General features: G+C 48.0%; 1 protein-coding gene across 18 annotated transcripts in view; it reads right to left on the bottom strand.

Annotated features, from left to right (window-relative positions):
- The window catches only part of fnbp1 (formin binding protein 1), a 74,790-nt gene that overhangs the window by 29,306 nt on the left and 33,383 nt on the right, over positions 1 to 12,101 (bottom strand). For all 18 annotated transcript variants that reach the window (XR_010000051.1, XM_062958923.1, XM_062958925.1 and 15 more), the window contains 4 exons: positions 10,000 to 10,062; positions 7,978 to 8,082; positions 6,675 to 6,803; positions 5,738 to 5,884 (listed from right to left, as the gene is read on the bottom strand). Coding sequence is in view for 17 of the 18 variants with exons in the window: in XM_062958923.1 (XP_062814993.1) it covers positions 5,738 to 5,884; positions 6,675 to 6,803; positions 7,978 to 8,082; positions 10,000 to 10,062 (444 nt within the window). In the remaining variant the exon portion in view is untranslated. The remainder of the gene's footprint in view (positions 1 to 5,737; positions 5,885 to 6,674; positions 6,804 to 7,977; positions 8,083 to 9,999; positions 10,063 to 12,101) is intronic.

Genomic DNA, 12,101 nt, shown 5'->3' with positions numbered 1-12,101 from the left:
ACTAGCTTTGGCCCACTGACTCCGACAGGCTTCGGCCTACTCACTCTCCTCAGCGCAACTCTAGCTTTGGCCCACTGACTCCGACAGGCTTCGGCCTACTCATTCTCCTCAGCGCAACACTAGCTTTGGCCCACTGACTCCGACAGGCTTCGGCCTACTCACTCTCCTCAGCGCAACTCTAGCTTTGGCCCACTGACTCCGACAGGCTTCGGCCTACTCACTCTCCTCAGCGCAACTCTAGCTTTGGCCCACTGACCCCGACAGGCTTCGGCCTACTCATTCTCCTCAGCGCAACTCTAGCTTTGGCCCACTGACTCCGACAGGCTTCGGCCTACTCATTCTCCTCAGCGCAACACTAGCTTTGGCCCACTGACTCCGACAGGCTTCGGCCTGCTCATTCTCCTCAGCGCAACTCTAGCTTTGGCCCACTGACTCCGACAGGCTTCGGCCTACTCATTCTCCTCAGCGCAACACTAGCTTTGGCCCACTGACTCCGACAGGCTTCGGCCTGCTCATTCTCCTCAGCGCAACTCTAGCTTTGGCCCACTGACTCCGACAGGCTTCGGCCTACTCATTCTCCTCAGCGCAACACTAGCTTTGGCCCACTGACTCCGACAGGCTTCGGCCTACTCACTCTCCTCAGCGCAACTCTAGCTTTGGCCCACTGACTCCGACAGGCTTCGGCCTACTCATTCTCCTCAGCGCAACACTAGCTTTGGCCCACTGACTCCGACAGGCTTCGGCCTACTCATTCTCCTCAGCGCAACTCTAGCTTTGGCCCACTGACTCCGACAGGCTTCGGCCTACTCATTCTCCTCAGCGCAACACTAGCTTTGGCCCACTGACTCCGACAGGCTTCGGCCTGCTCATTCTCCTCAGCGCAACTCTAGCTTTGGCCCACTGACTCCGACAGGCTTCGGCCTACTCATTCTCCTCAGCGCAACACTAGCTTTGGCCCACTGACTCCGACAGGCTTCGGCCTACTCACTCTCCTCAGCGCAACTCTAGCTTTGGCCCACTGACTCCGACAGGCTTCGGCCTACTCATTCTCCTCAGCGCAACTCTAGCTTTGGCCCACTGACTCCGACAGGCTTCGGCCTACTCATTCTCCTCAGCGCAACTCTAGGTTTGGCCCACTGACTCCGACAGGCTTCGGCCTACTCATTCTCCTCAGCGCAACACTAGCTTTGGCCCACTGACTCCGACAGGCTTCGGCCTACTCATTCTCCTCAGCGCAACTCTAGCTTTGGCCCACTGACTCCGACAGGCTTCGGCCTACTCATTCTCCTCAGCGCAACACTAGCTTTGGCCCACTGACTCCGACAGGCTTCGGCCTGCTCATTCTCCTCAGCGCAACTCTAGCTTTGGCCCACTGACTCCGACAGGCTTCGGCCTACTCATTCTCCTCAGCGCAACACTAGCTTTGGCCCACTGACTCCGACAGGCTTCGGCCTGCTCATTCTCCTCAGCGCAACTCTAGCTTTGGCCCACTGACTCCGACAGGCTTCGGCCTACTCATTCTCCTCAGCGCAACACTAGCTTTGGCCCACTGACTCCGACAGGCTTCGGCCTACTCATTCTCCTCAGCGCAACTCTAGCTTTGGCCCACTGACTCCGACAGGCTTCGGCCTACTCACTCTCCTCAGCGCAACTCTAGCTTTGGCCCACTGACTCCGACAGGCTTCGGCCTACTCATTCTCCTCAGCGCAACTCTAGCTTTGGCCCACTGACTCCGACAGGCTTCGGCCTACTCATTCTCCTCAGCGCAACTCTAGGTTTGGCCCACTGACTCCGACAGGCTTCGGCCTACTCATTCTCCTCAGCGCAACACTAGCTTTGGCCCACTGACTCCGACAGGCTTCGGCCTACTCATTCTCCTCAGCGCAACTCTAGCTTTGGCCCACTGACTCCGACAGGCTTCGGCCTACTCATTCTCCTCAGCGCAACACTAGCTTTGGCCCACTGACTCCGACAGGCTTCGGCCTGCTCATTCTCCTCAGCGCAACTCTAGCTTTGGCCCACTGACTCCGACAGGCTTCGGCCTACTCATTCTCCTCAGCGCAACACTAGCTTTGGCCCACTGACTCCGACAGGCTTCGGCCTGCTCATTCTCCTCAGCGCAACTCTAGCTTTGGCCCACTGACTCCGACAGGCTTCGGCCTACTCATTCTCCTCAGCGCAACACTAGCTTTGGCCCACTGACTCCGACAGGCTTCGGCCTACTCATTCTCCTCAGCGCAACTCTAGCTTTGGCCCACTGACTCCGACAGGCTTCGGCCTGCTCATTCTCCTCAGCGCAACTCTAGCTTTGGCCCACTGACTCCGACAGGCTTCGGCCTACTCATTCTCCTCAGCGCAACTCTAGCTTTGGCCCACTGACTCCGACAGGCTTCGGCCTACTCATTCTCCTCAGCGCAACTCTAGCTTTGGCCCACTGACTCCGACAGGCTTCGGCCTACTCATTCTCCTCAGCGCAACACTAGCTTTGGCCCACTGACTCCGACAGGCTTCGGCCTACTCATTCTCCTCAGCGCAACACTAGCTTTGGCCCACTGACTCCGACAGGCTTCGGCCTGCTCATTCTCCTCAGCGCAACTCTAGCTTTGGCCCACTGACTCCGACAGGCTTCGGCCTACTCATTCTCCTCAGCGCAACTCTAGCTTTGGCCCACTGACTCCGACAGGCTTCGGCCTACTCACTCTCAAGGCAACACTACCTTTGGCCCACTAACTCTGTCAGGCTTCGGCCTACTCACTCTCAAGGCAACACTAGCTTTGGCCCACTGACTCCGACAGGCTTCGGCCTACTCATTCTCCTCAGCGCAACTCTAGCTTTGGCCCACTGACTCCGACAGGCTTCGGCCTACTCATTCTCCTCAGCGCAACTCTAGCTTTGGCCCACTAACTCCGACAGGCTTCGGCCTACTCATTCTCCTCAGCGCAACACTAGCTTTGGCCCACTAACTCCGACAGGCTTCGGCCTACTCATTCTCCTCAGCGCAACTCTAGCTTTGGCCCACTGACTCCGACAGGCTTCGGCCTACTCATTCTCCTCAGCGCAACTCTAGCTTTGGCCCACTGACTCCGACAGGCTTCGGCCTACTCATTCTCCTCAGCGCAACTCTAGCTTTGGCCCACTAACTCCGACAGGCTTCGGCCTACTCATTCTCCTCAGCGCAACACTAGCTTTGGCCCACTAACTCCGACAGGCTTCGGCCTACTCATTCTCCTCAGCGCAACTCTAGCTTTGGCCCACTGACTCCGACAGGCTTCGGCCTACTCATTCTCCTCAGCGCAACTCTAGCTTTGGCCCACTAACTCCGACAGGCTTCGGCCTACTCATTCTCCTCAGCGCAACACTAGCTTTGGCCCACTAACTCCGACAGGCTTCGGCCTACTCATTCTCCTCAGCGCAACTCTAGCTTTGGCCCACTAACTCCGACAGGCTTCGGCCTACTCATTCTCCTCAGCGCAACACTAGCTTTGGCCCACTAACTCCGACAGGCTTCGGCCTACTCATTCTCCTCAGCGCAACTCTAGCTTTGGCCCACTAACTCCGACAGGCTTCGGCCTACTCATTCTCCTCAGCGCAACTCTAGCTTTGGCCCACTGACTCCGACAGGCTTCGGCCTACTCATTCTCCTCAGCGCAACACTAGCTTTGGCCCACTGACTCCGACAGGCTTCGGCCTACTCACTCTCCTCAGCGCAACTCTAGCTTTGGCCCACTGACTCCGACAGGCTTCGGCCTACTCACTCTCCTCAGCGCAACTCTAGCTTTGGCCCACTAACTCCGACAGGCTTCGGCCTACTCATTCTCCTCAGCGCAACTCTAGCTTTGGCCCACTGACTCCGACAGGCTTCGGCCTACTCATTCTCCTCAGCGCAACACTAGCTTTGGCCCACTGACTCCGACAGGCTTCGGCCTACTCACTCTCCTCAGCGCAACTCTAGCTTTGGCCCACTGACTCCGACAGGCTTCGGCCTACTCACTCTCCTCAGCGCAACTCTAGCTTTGGCCCACTGACTCCGACAGGCTTCGGCCTACTCACTCTCCTCAGCGCAACTCTAGCTTTGGCCCACTGACTCCGACAGGCTTCGGCCTACTCACTCTCCTCAGCGCAACTCTAGCTTTGGCCCACTGACTCCGACAGGCTTCGGCCTACTCATTCTCCTCAGCGCAACACTAGCTTTGGCCCACTGACTCCGACAGGCTTCGGCCTACTCATTCTCCTCAGCGCAACACTAGCTTTGGCCCACTGACTCCGACAGGCTTCGGCCTACTCACTCTCCTCAGCGCAACTCTAGCTTTGGCCCACTGACTCCGACAGGCTTCGGCCTACTCACTCTCCTCAGCGCAACTCTAGCTTTGGCCCACTGACTCCGACAGGCTTCGGCCTACTCACTCTCCTCAGCGCAACTCTAGCTTTGGCCCACTGACTCCGACAGGCTTCGGCCTACTCATTCTCCTCAGCGCAACACTAGCTTTGGCCCACTGACTCCGACAGGCTTCGGCCTACTCACTCTCCTCAGCGCAACTCTAGCTTTGGCCCACTGACTCCGACAGGCTTCGGCCTACTCACTCTCCTCAGCGCAACTCTAGCTTTGGCCCACTAACTCCGACAGGCTTCGGCCTACTCATTCTCCTCAGCGCAACTCTAGCTTTGGCCCACTGACTCCGACAGGCTTCGGCCTACTCATTCTCCTCAGCGCAACACTAGCTTTGGCCCACTGACTCCGACAGGCTTCGGCCTACTCACTCTCCTCAGCGCAACTCTAGCTTTGGCCCACTGACTCCGACAGGCTTCGGCCTACTCACTCTCCTCAGCGCAACTCTAGCTTTGGCCCACTGACTCCGACAGGCTTCGGCCTACTCACTCTCCTCAGCGCAACTCTAGCTTTGGCCCACTGACTCCGACAGGCTTCGGCCTACTCACTCTCCTCAGCGCAACTCTAGCTTTGGCCCACTGACTCCGACAGGCTTCGGCCTACTCACTCTCCTCAGCGCAACTCTAGCTTTGGCCCACTGACTCCGACAGGCTTCGGCCTACTCACTCTCCTCAGCGCAACACTAGCTTTGGCCCACTGACTCCGACAGGCTTCGGCCTACTCACTCTCCTCAGCGCAACTCTAGCTTTGGCCCACTGACTCCGACAGGCTTCGGCCTACTCACTCTCCTCAGCGCAACTCTAGCTTTGGCCCACTGACTCCGACAGGCTTCGGCCTACTCACTCTCCTCAGCGCAACTCTAGCTTTGGCCCACTGACTCCGACAGGCTTCGGCCTACTCATTCTCCTCAGCGCAACACTAGCTTTGGCCCACTGACTCCGACAGGCTTCGGCCTACTCACTCTCAAGGCAACACTACCTTTGGCCCACTGACTCCGACAGGCTTCGGCCTACTCACTCTCAAGGCAACACTACCTTTGGCCCACTAACTCTGTCAGGCTTCGGCCTACTCACTCTCAAGGCAACACTAGCTTTGGCCCACTGACTCCGACAGGCTTCGGCCTACTCACTCTCCTCAGCGCAACACTAGCTTTGGCCCACTAACTCCGACAGGCTTCGGCCTACTCATTCTCCTCAGCGCAACACTAGCTTTGGCCCACTGACTCCGACAGGCTTCGGCCTACTCACTCTCCTCAGCGCAACTCTAGCTTTGGCCCACTGACTCCGACAGGCTTCGGCCTACTCATTCTCCTCAGCGCAACTCTAGCTTTGGGGGAACTACATCTCCCACCTTCTCCTGGTCGATGGCCTCGGCGGCCTTGGTGATCCCGTCCAGGCATTTCCCGATGATGGGGATGACCTGCCGGTCCACCTCCGCAAAGGTCTTCATGGACTCCCCCAGACGCACGATCCGACGCTCCTCCATGTCCTGGATTTTCTGCAAAAGGTAGAGGGGAGGATTTCCAGTGCTTGCTCATTGCAACAGAGGCCCTCGCTGATTGACTTTGGGCAACTTCATGGCTATTAAAACGCTAATGCAAGTTTGCTCATTACAACAGAGGCCCTTGCTGATTGACTTTGCAAACTTCACGGGTACTCAAACGACAATTCAAGCTCGCTAATTGCAAGAGGCCCTTGCTGATTGACTTTGCAAACTTCACAGCTAGTCAAATGTCAATTCAAGTTTGCTCATTACAACAGAGGCCCTCGCTGATTGACTTTGCAAACTTCATGGCTACTCAAATGCTAATTCAAGCTTGCTAATTGCAACCCAGGCCCTCGCTGATTGACTTTGCAAACTTCATGGCTACTCAAATGCTAATTCAAGCTTGCTAATTGCAACCCAGGCCCTCGCTGATTGACTTTGCAAACTTCATGGCTACTCAAATGCTAATTCAAGCTTGCTAATTGCAACCCAGGCCCTCGCTGATTGACTTTGCAAACTTCATGGCTACTCAAATGCTAATTCAAGCTTGCTAATTGCAACCCAGGCCCTCGCTGATTGACTTTGCAAACTTCATGGCTACTCAAATGCTAATTCAAGCTTGCTAATTGCAACCCAGGCCCTCACTGATTGACTTTGGGAAACTTCACGGCTTTTAAAATGCTAATTCAAGCTTGCTAATTGCAACCCAGGCCCTCGCTGATTGACTTTGCAAACTTCATGGCTACTCAAATGCCAATTCAAGCTCGCACATTGAAACAGAGGCCCTCCCTGATGGACTTACCTGGAAGATGTTGGGGATGTGGGTGTGGTAGTGGTCGCGCTGCTCCTGGTTGAAGCGCTGCAGCGCCGCCGAGTACTCCGCCTTGCTCTCCTCCGCCATCTGGTGGCGCAGCTGCGAGTGCTGCCGCGCCTGCAAGGGAAGGACACCCATGAGCATGCGCAGAGGGCGCGCCACCCCCGCCCACGGGAGCCACTTCTGAGCATGAGCAGAGGGTGCCTCTGAGAACGCGCTGAAGGCGTGACGTTATTAGTCAGTGAGGATAAAGAGAAGCCAAGGAGGGAAAGGAGGGTGCCTCTGAGCATGTGCAGAGGGCACGCCACTGCAGCCAATGAGGCCACGGAGAGTGCCTCTGAGCATGCACAGCAAACATCCCATTGCAGGAAAGGGAGTGCCTCTGAGCATGTGCAGAGCATGCCATTACAGCCAATGAGGCTCATGAGAAGCCAAGGAGGGTAAGGAGGGTGCCTCTGAGCATGTGCAGAAAACATCCCATTGCAGCAAATGGGAGTGCCTCTGAGCATGTGCAGAGGGCATGCCATTATAGCCAATGAGAGAACCTCTGAGCACGTGCAGAGGGCACGCCATTATAGCCAATGAGAGAACCTCTGAGCATGTGCAGAGGGCACGCCATTATAGCCAATGAGAGAACCTCTGAGCATGTGCAGAGGGCACGCCATTATAGCCAATGAGAGAACCTCTGAGCACGTGCAGAGGGCATGCCATTATAGCCAATGAGAGAACCTCTGAGCACGTGCAGAGAGCACGCCATTACAGCCAATGAGAGAACCTCTGAGCATGTGCAGAGGGCACGCCATTATAGCCAATGAGAGAACCTCTGAGCATGTGCAGAGGGCACGCCATTATAGCCAATGAGAGAACCTCTGAGCATGTGCAGAGGGCATGCCATTACAGCCAATGAGAGAACCTCTGAGCATGTGCAGAGGGCACGCCACTGCAGCCAATGAGAGAACCTCTGAGCATGTGCAGAGGGCACGCCATTACAGCCAATGAGAGAACCTCTGAGCATGTGCAGAGGGCACGCCACTGCAGCCAATGAGGCCACGGAGAGTGCCTCTGAGCATGCACAGCAAACATCCCATTGCAGGAAACGGAGTGCCTCTGAGCATGTGTCAGACAATAATAATAATAATAATAATAATAATAATCCTAGACACTTGGGAAGTGTTTGACTTGTGATTTTGTGATACGAAATCCAGCATGTCTATCTTGTTTGCTGTGACATAATATAATAATAATAATAATAATAATAATAATAATAATAATAATGATGTCTGTGTTGTACCTTTTCGACGTCGGCCTTCGTCACGTTGAGGTCAGCGTCCATCTTTTCGAAATACTGCTGCGCCCGGTCGGCCTCTTTGCAATCCCGCTCAAAGCGCCGTTTGCTCTGGAAACACAACGGGAAATGCTATTTATTTATTTATGTATTTATTTACCTTATTTATTTATATTCCGCCCTTCTCACTCCTTCTCAGGGCGGATCACAGAACATATACATATGCGGCAAACCGTTCTAACTCGCAGCAAGGGGGAAAACGGCTCTTCCTCGTCCTCTAATTTAGACTATATTTTTCTAGGGTTTTTTTTTTGTTTCTTTGAAAGACATACCTTGGATGACTATGTCTTTTTGTGGCCAAATTTGGTGTGACTGGGTTCAGTGGTTTTGTTGTTTACTCCATAGTAAAAAACACATTACATTTATATATATATATACTAGCTGTGCCCGGCCACGCGTTGCTGTGGCAAAGTGGTGGTGGTATTGGTTAAAAATTGTTGTGTAATTTTTATTTCACTTTATTTGCATTTTTTATTAATTTTATTGTAAGTTATATTTTTATTTATTATATTTTATCATTTTCTTGTATTATTTTTAGTTATTTTCTGTTATTATAGTATTTTATTGTATTAATATTTTAGTGTTTTTTATTATTTTTTATTGGGTTGCTAGGAGACCAAGTTGGAGGAGCTTAGCCTTCTAACTGGCAGCAATTGGATAAAAGCAATTATTCCTCTCTCTCTCAAATTAGGACTTTATTTTTCTTTTCTTTTTGTTGTATCAACCTAGAGGCGTGGATGATGGGTTGTGTTGTCAAATTTCGAGCTTGGGGGGCCTGTAGTTTTGTTGTTTTGTGGGTCGCCGTGATGCCATCACTCTAATAGATATATAGGCTTTCCCCATCTTCGGCATCTCGGAGGCTTGTTTTATTTCAATCGAGTAGGACTAGGATTATTATTGAACACATGTCCATGCATCGCCCTCAAAACCAAACCAACCAAATAATAATAGCGATAATAATAATATAATAATAATAATAATAATAATAATAATGATAGATCATATGTCTACATATGGCCCAAATATTAAACCAATATTTTAATAATAATAATAATAATAATAATGATTTTGTGATATGAAATCCAGCATATCTATCTTGTATGCTGTGTCATAATAAAATAATAATAATAATAATAATAATAATAATAATGATGTAATAAATCACATATCGATGCCTGGCTCTCAAAACCAAGCCAACCTAATAATAATAATAATAATAATAATAATAATAATAATAATAATAATAATAGATCACATGTCCATACATCGCCCTCAAAACCAACCCAATACAATAATAATAATAATAATAATAATAATGATAATAATAATTGATCACATGTCCATGCCTGGTGCTCAAAAACAAACCAACCTAATAATAATAATAATAGATTATATGTCTACATGTGGCTCAAAAATCAAACCAATAATAATAATTATAATATCACATGTCCATGCATCGCCCACAAAACCAACACAATATAATATAATAACAACAACAACACCACATGTCCATGCAGGCTACCAATACCAACCTGGCATAATAATAATAACAACAACAATAACAACAACAACAACAGATTGTATGTCCATGCATTGCCCTCAAAACCAACCCAATACAATAATAATAATAATAATAATAATAATAATAATAATAATAATAATAATAATAACACATGTCCTTGCATGATTACCAAAAATCTGGCATAACAACAACAACAGATTGTATGTCCATGCATTGCCATAAAAACCAACCCAATACAACAACAATAATAATAACAACAACAATAACACATGTCCATGCATAATTACCAAAACCAACCTGGCATAACAACAACAACAACAACAACAACAACAGCAATCACAAGCAATCCAATATAATAATAATAATAATAATAATAATAATAATAATAATAATATCACAAATCCTTCCATACTTTCCTGGCCAACTTAAGGTTGACTCGAACTCACCGCTTCCAGCTGTTTCCAGCAGGTCTCGATGTGCTGCTGGGCTTTCCGCCCGTCGTGAAAATGCTGAGGAAGAAAAGGATCTATTTTTAAAAGCATTAATAATACATAATATATATTATGTCATGAGTTGGGGAGTTCCACAGGCTTTGAGTCATAAAAGAAAAAGCAGGATAATAATAATAATAATAATAATAATAATAATAATAATAATAATAACAATAATAATGGGTTTCCCTTGGTATAATGCAAGATAATATATTAATAATAATAATAATAATAATAATAATAATACTATACTGGGTTTTCCTTGGTATAAAGCAAGATAATATAATAATAATAATAATAATAATAATAATAATAATAATAATACAATACTGGGTTTTCCTTGGTATAAAGCAAGATGATAATAATAATAATAACAACAATAATAACAGACCAATACTGGGTTTTCCTTGGTATAAAGCAAGATGATAATAATAATAATAACAACAATAATAACAGACCAATACTGGGTTTTCCTTGGTATAAAGCAAGATGATAATAATAATAATAATAATAATAATAATAATAATTCAATACTGGGTTTTCCTTGGTATAAAGCAAGATAATAATAATAATAATAATAATAATAATAATAATAATAATAATAATTCAATACTGGGTTTTCCTTGGTATAAAGCAAGATAATATAATAATAATAATAATAATAATAATAATAATAATAATAATAATAATAATACAATACTGGGTTTTCCTTGGTATAAAGCAAGATAATATAATAATAATAACAACAATAATAACAGACCAATACTGGTTTTTCCTTGGTATAAAGCAAGATGATAATAATAATAATAATAATAATAATAATAATTCAATACTGGGTTTTCCTTGGTATAAAGCAAGATGATAATAATAATAATAATAATAATAATAATAGACCAATACTGGGTTTTCCTCGGATTAAAGCAAGATGATGATGATGATGATGATGATGATAATAATAATAATAATAATAATAATAGACCAATACTGGGTTTTCCTTGGTATAACACAAGATGATGATGATGATAATAATACAATACTGGGTTTTCCCTGGTATAAAGCAAGGTAAAATAATAATAATGCAGTAATAATAATATTAATAGACCAATACTGGGATTTCTTTAGTCTTTTTGCACAAATTGTGCCACGTAACAAAGGAAAGAACTTGCTCTATTTCCTGGAAATGAAGCCTTCCTTCCAGGCCGTGGCTTCACAATTTCCACGTCTGGAATATGCTTTTTAATGCCAGGCGGCCGGTGGTGCGAGGCCCAGGCTGTGCTTGTCCTTCTCTCTGCAAAGATTATTCCTTGTCCGGGGACACAAAGGGAGGGCCGGCCGGCCGGGGGGAGGGGGGGGCAGCGCACAATTGGCCTTTGTGTCCAAGGGACAAGCGCGGCCTTCTCCTCCTCCCGGGCGGTCAACACCCTCGTGGGGCAAGGACACGCCAGGCACGTGGTCACCCACACCGCCAAGGAGGCCCCGGGTCAGTCGGACCTGAGACACAGATTTTCCAATTGTGAAAATAGTGCAATTGCACAGAAAGCAATTGTGTGGGAAGCAATTGCACAGAAAGCAATTATGTGGGAAGCAATTGCACAGAAAGCAATTATGTGGGAAGCAATTGCACAGAAAGCAATTATGTGGGAAGCAATTGCACAGAAAGCAATTGTGAAAATAGTGCAGAAAGCAATTGTGCGGGAAGCAATTGCACAGAAAGCAATTGTGAAAATAGTGCAGAAAGCAATTGTGCGGGAAGCAATTGCACAGAAAGCAATTGTGAAAATGGTGCAATTGCACAGAAAGCAATTGTGAAAATAGTGCAGAAAGCAATTGCACAGAAAGAAATTGCACAGAAAGCAATTATGTGGGAAGCAATTGCACAGAAAGCAATCGTGAAAATGGTGCAATTGCACAGAAAGCAATTGTGAAAATACTGCAGAAAGCAATTGTGCGGGAAGCAATTGCACAGAAAGCAGTCATGAAAATGGTGCAATTGCACAGAAAGCCATTGTGAAAACAGTGCAGAAAGCAATTGTGCGGGAAGCAATTGCATAGAAAGC

This window comes from Anolis carolinensis, unplaced genomic scaffold (genome assembly GCF_035594765.1).
Source record: "Anolis carolinensis isolate JA03-04 unplaced genomic scaffold, rAnoCar3.1.pri scaffold_7, whole genome shotgun sequence".
In the NCBI taxonomy this organism is placed as follows: Eukaryota; Metazoa; Chordata; class Lepidosauria; order Squamata; family Dactyloidae; genus Anolis; species Anolis carolinensis.
Note: the sequence above shows the minus strand (reverse complement) of the source record. Positions and strands in the feature narration are given on the sequence as shown.